At 36.6% G+C, this 9997-nt stretch overlaps 1 protein-coding gene across 1 annotated transcript; it reads left to right on the top strand.

Annotated features, from left to right (window-relative positions):
* Positions 1-2466: 2466 nt before the first annotated feature.
* Positions 2467-4788, top strand: LOC145673126 (transcription factor Jun-like). The gene has a single exon (XM_081742511.1). It carries the CDS (start codon positions 2792-2794, stop codon positions 3695-3697), a length of 906 nt encoding a protein of 301 aa, XP_081598637.1. The 5' UTR covers positions 2467-2791; the 3' UTR covers positions 3698-4788.
* Positions 4789-9997: the final 5209 nt, after the last annotated feature.

The raw sequence follows: 9997 nt of genomic DNA, 5'->3' as shown, positions 1-9997 counted from the left end.
TCTAGCATGCCGCCTCACGGTACAGTTCCTTCTTAGCCAATGTCCCATATAAAGGTGCTTTACTATAGTATTGATTAAAGTGTATATATATAATTACAGGTTGGCCCAAAAGTAGGTATACAGTCCCGTACTGATCAACTAATTGTTTTTTATATCACTTCTTATGTTATCCATAAGGTAGTTTAGTTCCTTTATTATTTGCTCTTAATGTGTTTTGACTTATATCTTAAGCTCGGAACAGCCGAAGCAAATAAACCTATAAGCTAGTGTGTTATGCTTGATCAATGCAGGGATGTATACCTACTTTTGGGCCACCCTGTATATATATATATCCCAAACTCAGGGGGAAGAGAGCAAGTATTCCCTGACTTCATTCAATGATGCCCCTGTTAACAATATCGAGGTCCACTAGATGTTCAACTTCGATCTCTTGCATCGAAGCCAAAAACAATGGGAATGTGTAAGAAAGGTGCAAAATAATTTGAAAGAAAGTCTGCCACGACGTGTATATTTATAACCACTTGCAGCATTTGTCATGTTCTAAAAGCCGCCACAAAATTCAAGTCCTAAAATTATAATGCAACAAAATGTAGATATTTTAAAATTAGATACGTCTAATATTAAGTTAAGCGTTTTAATGATTATTTGGACGATACAAATCCTTTTTAAATTGCTCGTCTCGTATCCTAAACGAGACCAAAAATACACTTTGAGATTCGAGGCAAGAAGAGAAACTACAATTCTCGTCTCGTTTTCAGATGAGACGAGAGAAATTTCTCCATTCTCAAGGGCAATAATAGTTCATCCAAATTTTAGATCTCAAACACTGTTTAGGTGTTGCACAGGGCCGTTCCGTGGGGGGCGAGCGGGGCGACGGCCTCGGGCGCCGAATTGAGGGGGTCGAAAAATTCAAAAGAAGAAAGGAAAAAAGATAGGAAAAATTGTTTGGAATATATGTATGGGGGCGTCGTCGTATACTCTCGCCCCGGGCGCTGATTTTCCACGGCACGGCCCTGGTGTTGCATTAATAATATCAGAAAAGCTATAAATTGATGAAGTGATTGTATGAACATAAGGAAGAGTATTTATCAACGTTTAAAGATACGCAAGCCATTATATAATATACTCTAACAATAAATATGGTTTAAATGTTAATATATCATTCTCTTCATGAGCCTCTCGTGACGCGGAAGGATTTTTATTACTTTCTAGATTAAATAAAAAAAAAATCAGAGCAAACATAAATTTACAAAACGAAATGATATTAGAAAAGTTTTCCCAGAATCGCGACGAGACGAGAAAGATTTTTTTTAGATTCGAGACGAAACAAGAGTTCTACATACAATTTACAAGACAATGCGGGAAAACGTTATTTCGCGTCTCGTCTCGTGGATAACACTGCTAACTTGTCCTGACATCGGAACATCACCATAGGCGCTGATCTCTCGCAAAAAAGAAAGTTATACAGAAATCGGCACCCACCACTGACCAACAGTCATTTGCATGAGAGGTAGTACCGGTACTTTTCAAAGTCAGTGATTTTCAACATGGGCGTCAACGCCCCCTTCGTTTCCAAAGGGAGCGCTGAAACAAAAAGGGGCTATTGGGAGCGATAGACTACTTAGAGGATATGAGGAGAATATGGATAACGTTAGACAAACTATAAAACTAAAATTTCCTTTCACGTCATATACTATACATATAATTTCAAGGCTGATTCCTCTACTTTTTTAGACTGCCTCGCCCAAATTTTACATTCAGCCCTGGGCACGGGGACACTAGAGGTTACGTTAAGATGACAAGGACTATAGGCTCGAAAAGGTTGAGAACCATTACCGTAAGTAAGCGCGCTGTCATTGTCATTGAGCAATTTTGCACTCCCGCTCCTTTCTAAAGCATATTAGTTAAAATTCACAACTTCCAACAAATATTTGAAAGGACAAAGTGTTTTTTAATCAGTCGTTGTATTGATTTTTCTTTACTTTTCTTCTTTTTTCTTTTCTTTTCTTCTTTTTTTAAAAGGTGGAATAATTTCTCCGATATACTCTGCCAATTCTTATAGCGATATAAAACTTCGACTTTTTAAATAACAATGTAAGACTTCGATCCATTTATAATTTTTAAAAAAAAAGCGTATGTTTAATTAGTAAGAATTATTTCAGAGAAATCTAACAAATGCTTTAGATGAGAGAAGTTTTTAATTCACTTCTGTGCAATGTTCGCCCTCAATCGATTCATAAATTCTCAACCGTAAATTTTATGAGCACTGGCAACCATGCAGGAACAGTATTCGTCTGCTAGCTTCAACACGTTTCGTGCGCTTGCGCATTTTAGTTCAACACCATGACATCATCTTACTCTGGCTAAGCCAATCACCAGTTCAAGTTTCTTTAGTTTCAGGCTATTCCGTCATCTTTAACCAATCAGAAACAAAAGTGTATTACATCAGTTCTAAAAATACCTAACATGAGTCAACCAGATATAAGAAGCAAACAGAAAGGATACGGTATTCAGTTTAGCTGTGTCAGTCTGAAGTGCTATGGGATAGGAGGTTGTAGTAGTGCGAACTTTGTTTCGGACACGTCTAGAAAAGACAAACGAGTGTGTCCCGTATTGATCGCTGAGTGAGTCATAGAAGACCACGCGGTTTCAAACAGTTCCGTAGAGACAGTGAAAAAGTTTAAGTGCAAAGATTGTGTGTGAACTGTTAATACTCACCAAAACATTTTTCAGTACTTTTTTTTTCTGAAGTTTGTTTTATAAGTGTTACCAGACTTAAAAGATTGTTTTAATGGTTTATAACTGCTCTCCGAGAATGGAGACAACATTTTATGAGGACCAGTCTTTCAACCGCGGTGACGTGCATCAGCTCAAGAAAACAATGACATTGGATCTGAATTCCAAGGGCCCAATGAAGAGACAGAAATTTAATCCCATTCTTTCGTCTCCGGATTTGAACATGTTAAAGTTAGGATCGCCAGAATTAGAGAAGCTAATCATCCAACAGAACGGCCTAATAACAACACCGACCCCAACCCAAATTCTATTCCCTCACACAGTAACAGAGGAGCAGGAGATGTACGCCCGTGGGTTTGTGGAGGAACTAAACAAATTACACCACAGTGATTCCAGCCAAATGAGTAACGGTTTACAAGCTGTTGATGTTTCGTCTGTTCCAGTTACCAGCAACTCGATCACGTACACCACATTGGAGCCTCAAGTTCCAGTTACGGGTACCGGGCCAAATTTGCCAGTGGTAACCGCTGCCAATTTGCCAGTTTCAACAATTCCGTCAACGCAGGGGGTTGGGTTTCCGCCCATTAGTACTACATGTGCTCCCGTATCGAGTGCTCCAAGTGCATATTCCCTACCACCTAGTGTCACTGTGAAAGACGAACCTCAGACTGTCCCAAATCTCGGAAATACCCCACCCCTCTCCCCAATCGACATGGAGTGCCAAGAGAGAATAAAGTTAGAAAGGAAGAGGCAGAGAAACAGGATAGCAGCTTCAAAGTGCCGACGACGAAAATTGGAGCGAATTGCGAAGTTAGAGGACAAAGTGAAGTCGTTAAAAGGTGAAAACACTGAGCTGAGTGCAGTCGTAAATAAATTGAAAGAACAGGTGTATCAGCTGAAGGAACAAGTGATGGATCATGTTCAAAGTGGTTGCCAAATCATGGTATCCACCCACTTCTGAACCGAGGCGTGCCCGGGTTGAAATCCCGGTGGATTGCTTGTAATTTGTGATGTCCCGCCTTCTGTGCAGTGTGTGCATGTGTAATTAAGTCCTACTTGAGCATGCAAACAACAACAAAGTCGGGTTAAGTGCTGTGTATTTTCATGTGATACATGTAGAGAGCGTAGCAAAGTATGAGTGATGGAGATGAAATATGTGGGGCTTAAAGTGGGATGCAATAAGTTGCCGTGTGTTTCTAGGCACTCGAACGACTCTCTGTGTGAATGTCAATGACTAGATATGAATTGACATTAATAGCCCATGTTGTAGAGCAGCATTTTTTAAACAACAAAGTCTTTTATTGTATAGTGAGAATTTTGTGGCACCCGTGTTGAGGCTAGCGCCAAGTTGGCCGAGCCGCCAATCTTCTGCTGCCTGGGCTGCAACTTGCGTAACTTCGGTAAATTGTTTTATCATGCAGAGGGATTTTATGCAAAGCCCAGCCATAGTATTTAAATAAAGTATTATATTTGATATTTTTGAATACAATTGAAAGACAATTTCAAGCAATATTTACCAGTTTGAAATGCTTTGTACAAGTAAAATTTTGTAATTTCGTGTCATGAAATTTCTTTATATACAAGTTTTTATCTAGTCTCAGCCCATTTGTGGCTATGTTTTCGTAAAGAATTTTTTTTATTGTGTGTGATTGTGAAGGTAAGCTTGCCTTTTCATATATAGCCGAGAATTGCTATGCATTATATATAGATTGTAAATCATATTTTTGTAATTACTCAGGACAGATTTGTGCTAAACAGACGCACGATGAAAAATTCAAAACATTTAGCATTGAAGCTCAATAATATTCAATTCCTTCCAATTAGTATTGTGCCTTTAGAACTTCATTTCTGCTCATTCATTCATTGACAATTGTGTGAAATAGTGATAAAATGCCTTCTGCTGAACTTTTTATTATTGAAAAATTAATGCATCTGCTTTTGATATGCAAATACAGTTGTGATTGTATTGTCCTGAAAGATTTAGCTTCCACATTTTTCCCGTTGATGAATGATTTATTTTTTGACAAATAAATGTCAACAAAAATCTTACAATGTATGTTTTTAAATCTTAAGCACAGAATGCCCATCAAATAATACCTATAATTTAGTAATTTATTAGGGTTATGTTTTTATAGTGTTCCAAAGTTAGTCATGCATACAAGTGTTTGCGTATATTCCATTGTGCTATCGTACGACTGGATTTGTTTTAACATACACCTGTCGAGTAGCTTTCCTAAGACCAAAGAAAGTTTCTGAACGTAGTAGACTGGATGTCTGCTTAGTAAGGTCATATGTAGATTGCACCCTTGCACTCGATTCATACTATTTCCCGAATTTCATCATACGTGTATCGAACCAAGATACTTCAATTTTGTTCTACAAGTTAAATTTTGTAAATATTTTGCAAACTTATAAACATCAGGTAGCCTGATAAAAGTTTAATACTGGTAGTGCATTTTCAGAAATTTGATAAAATTAGGTCTCAGATATTTTAAGTGGATAAGTGCTAATATTTACATAAATAACAGTGCTATAATGACAGAAGTCTCAATCAGGAAATGAATACGAAACTTTTCAGGATTTCACACAAAATAATGAGTTTCCTTCTTCAATATTACTAGCAAGCGAAACAGATATTAAAAGAAAACAACATAACGATAGAATTACGTTATTAAATATGAACATTCTGTTGGTTCTAGGAAAGCGAAACACCAATAAAGCGGACTCATGTTTTCGTCGTTATAAAGCCTCGCAAGCGAATTACCACGTAACAAACTTTACCATGTACTTCAGAATAGTAATGAATTAATTGTACGGTAGTTCGATGGATAGATAAAATACGCAAATACCGTTTAGTTCGCATGAAGATACTGATGTCACTTTTTATTTTGAGAAATCCTTGTACTAAACAAATTAAGAACATGGTATAAAGGCGCTATAAAAATACGCTTTTGTTTGGTACAGTTTCGTGCATATACAAAAGTACAGTTGGTAGAAACTAGTGTGTTCGATTAAAATTCAGTTATATTTATGCTCAAAAACGTAGTAGTGAAGCAAGACAGTTTTACTGAAAGCACCCAGGGTACAGGTAATTAACATCGATTATTGTAGATAATTTATGTCTGCTTAGTGTTTTAAAACTACTTTCGTATTTTGAGAAAGGGAACTTCTACAGTGTGTGGATTGATGAGAATATAGTTTCCTGTGATACATACTGTTTCTATATGACGACCACGTTGTTTTTAATTTCAGAAATATATGTTGAGATTTCGTTAAATCTCAAAAGTTGTTGAGAAGAATTACGGCATTACTCGAGCAGATGGTTCTATCAAATTTTGACACATTTCTTACCTTTTCAGGTTAGGTTAAAGCTTTGTATTCCTTTTAGAGGAGCACATACTAAGTAAGGAGGTCCATTACTACTTGCAGCTTAGCTCCAGGAGACCTCAATATAAATACAGTGTGGACGCATGGCATAGAAACTGCAATGAATAAAACACGAAACAACTTGTGCTAGGTGGCCACTAAAAACCATGAATGCTATCTAACTTAGTCAGGGCAGGAGCACAGCAGGGGGCCGAGCGGAGACGAGGGGATGCGTCCACAGGAAGCAGGCGCGTCAGCGACGGGGTTTATGAATTAAATAGAATGGTGAAAGAGTACCCTTACACAACAATACTTTCACTCAAAATTCATATTATATGCTGTGCACTGTCAGTAATTACTTATATTCACACTCACATTCCTGCACGAAAAATGTTTCACATTATATTTTACCTATATAAATTTTCTATTTGGTAGAACAGTCTGCTCGGGTGAGCCCAAAATTTCATAAGTTATATTCACTTCTGCCAGCTGCTGAATTTTTTTATTGTTCAAGGTTAAAAGGGTGCTGCGTATTCGTCCAACTTCACGTAAACATATTGAAGCCTTAGAAGAATAAAACATTTCGTTAAACTACTTTTGAAATAAATGCTTCGTTAAACTACTCTTGAAATACATGCTATTTTTTTTTTACTTTTTTTTTTTTTTTTTTTTGGTCCGGGTTCATTCGTGTTACGTTGATTTGTCTTCGGCAGGATATACCAGGAGACTTAATTATCTAATACAAGAGTTTTAAGATGTGTTATTGGTAAGTATTTCAATTTTAACACAGTAGAAGTTTTATGACCCTTTCCACAACAGGTTATGTCAGACGACGGGACCTACTGCTTCATATGAGATTCGAACCACTAGTTGTATCTGATCCAAACAACTCCTATCTTCCTTTCTTTCCGGGAATCAAGCCCAAGCCCGTGATCACACTCATTCGTCTTCGTTTCTACGAGAAAAAGCACAACGTTAACACGCTGAAACCAATATTAGTCACTTCTGGTTCTGTTGAGAACTGACCGAAAGTCGATATAATTTTTCTTCCTCTATTTCTAGTGTTAGCAATTGGACACACTTTCTCGTTGCTTATTTTTCTTCTCTCCCCTTTGAGACTTTTTGACGAAGAGTGTCAGTGTAAAATTCGAAATATAGGAAGAGAAATTGACAAGTCTAATATTGGTAAGTGAATTACGAATCAAACATTGTTCTCCGCGCTAAAGCCTTATATATTGGCAATACACCTTCGAGGGCAGCTTCCTCGCGGCTATGTGGAGAGCTTAATGCGCCCTTGACACAGGAGACCTGGGTTCGATTCACGGGATCTCATTTGGTTCGGGTCCCACGTTAAGCTGTCAGTCAACGTCTGATACAGCGTTACTGCTGAAAGAGATGCAGAACTGAAGACATATCGAAACCCCTCATCGGAGGGTTAAAAAAACAAAAAGTCTGCGACAAGCTCAACTCTCCTCCACAGCTCGATCATGCTATCTGCTTTCATGGTGATGAAGTAAGGAAGATCAGGGTGCTGGTAATTGTAAGAAATGAAAACATGTTGATTACGTTTTTTAAAATAGAGTATTACATGTGTCTAAGGCACGAATTACGGACTTTAATTTAACATTTAAAAGTGCAAGAATAAAGTTGCTCCAATGCAACCAAGTTTTGAAATAAATAGCTGGTCAAGTACTACATAAGGAATGCAATGACGTGACTGTATCAATACACCTTTGATGTTCTTGATAGAAAATTTTCTCAGAGAGCTGATGTTCTTTGACAGAGTGTAGTCGGAGAATGGTGTGGAGTACATTTAAATTGGTAGCGAGTAAAGAAAAAGAATAGAACTTAGCTCTTTAAATGAAATTAAAACAACACTAAAAGCACCTGTATCTTCTTTGGGCCTTTATGACCGTTACTTCATACAGTTCTTTGTAGAGTGTACGAAGTTCATGAAATACTTGTAAAATGTATTATTTTCTCCCGTGGAGAGTTGTTTCAGAGCCCTCTTTAGGGGAGGGAGTATTGAAAAATCACTCCTTATAACAGAAATTTTGACACAGGAATATGCAGTTGAAATTGTGTTTTTTTTAATTCAGGAATTTTATTTAAAGAATAAATTCCCTCCTTGTTCTTTAATCGCTACCAATATAACAATACTTTTTTCCTGTAAACATTACCGACATCCCTATTAGAAGGACATATTGTTGTTTTCGCAGAAGTCACTAACTCCCTGAATCTGAGTTCTTGTACGTTAGTACAGAAAACTGAACAGCGCAAGAGCAATGAAATTGTATGTAGGAGGATAAATAAAGAACGTAACGTAAGGCTACAGAGAACATAAATCATATATAGGCATTAATTAATATTTCCAATCCGATTTTAGCAATGATTTTTTGAACTTCGAAGCACCTATATCTCAAGACTAGTATTATGGACTTAGTGACTTCTGTGGAAACAAGTACGGTTACCACATACTGATAATTGAAAAGCAGAAGAAATGGGTTCGAAAAACAACAGATCTATTGAAACCAAACTTATCCAGTAAAATTGATAAAATAATACATCCTCACTATATGAAACCGTTAACACAGTTGTAAGTACAAAATTATATGCAGTAATCTCAGTAACAGTACTTAGTTATGCGTACTTTTCTGATAAGTCAGTCCTTTTTCACTGATTGGCTACACGTGAAATGTTTACAGCACAAATGGAAAGAGGCAATGTTAAAATACAAAATTATACGAATATGATTTGTAGATAAAAGATACGGACATTTTATAAATGTTCAAAAAATAAATAAATAAAATAAAAGATCAGGACAAACGTTATAAATACAGACGTGTCCTGCTAAGTGTGGATGTCTGGAAACTAAGAGTGACGAGGATAAAATATTTGTGCTAAAGTATTTGGTATATCACAAAAACTTCGAAGGCTGTTATTGATATAATATCTGTAACTATAATTATAATACTGGTTGGTAGTGAATCTGGATTACATGGTAATGAGTACACTTCATTATTTGTAACTGTGATGTAGTCATGACAGAATGGACGTATGCGATAAAAACTAGTTCATGAAACACAAACGAATTTGTGCCAGATGGCCACCAAAAAACGCGAATGCTACTTAACCGAGTCGAGACAAGAGTGCGGGAGGAAGCGAGCGATGGCGTGCGAGTAAGTCAGAAGGTAGCAGGCGCGTTAGCGACGGTGTGTATATTCATAAACGAGGTCGTTTAAAACGGCTCACTATAAAGGTCACAATGCCGGCTCCGAAGCCGTCCATGAATTTGAGAGAGATACTAAATGCCATCCATAATAATATATAGCAAGAAAAATTGCAGATACCACAAAACTAGAACCAAATTATAACTAAGAGTTGAGTACTCATTTTTGTTGTAAGAGTTTCATATTCATAGTCATATTTAGTATATTTTCATGCATAGGCTAACTAAAAAGAAAGAGAAAAGGCTAAGGTGCATATTTTCAAAAGAACGAAATGCACTCGTATTTAGGTATAAGAACATAATACCTGTGAAAGACAGATAGTTCATCTGTACATTTTTTAAAGCACATTTCTTGTATACTTTTTATTGAGTCAATAATTGCGAAGTGGATGAAAAATTCTAAGATTTGTGCAGCTTATTTGAATGAGAAACTCAATTTTATCAGAGTTCAAATCGTATTATGTTAATAGTCCAAGGAGTATTTCGTGCCAAAGTTGTTCAAAATATGCCGAAATTATTTATATATCTGTGCGTTCAGGATGCTTATTAATACTAACTAAAGCATAACGTAGTTTCAATATACCATCAACATTTGGGTGCTTCAGTTGATATAATTTCAGTTTTTAATTGTATTAGCATGCATCCTGTTACGTCATTAAGTAATTT

The sequence above is a fragment of the Thermobia domestica genome, chromosome 16 (genome assembly GCF_964235325.1).
Source record: "Thermobia domestica chromosome 16, izTheDome1.hap1.1, whole genome shotgun sequence".
Classification (NCBI taxonomy): Eukaryota; Metazoa; Arthropoda; class Insecta; order Zygentoma; family Lepismatidae; genus Thermobia; species Thermobia domestica.
Note: the sequence above shows the minus strand (reverse complement) of the source record. Positions and strands in the feature narration are given on the sequence as shown.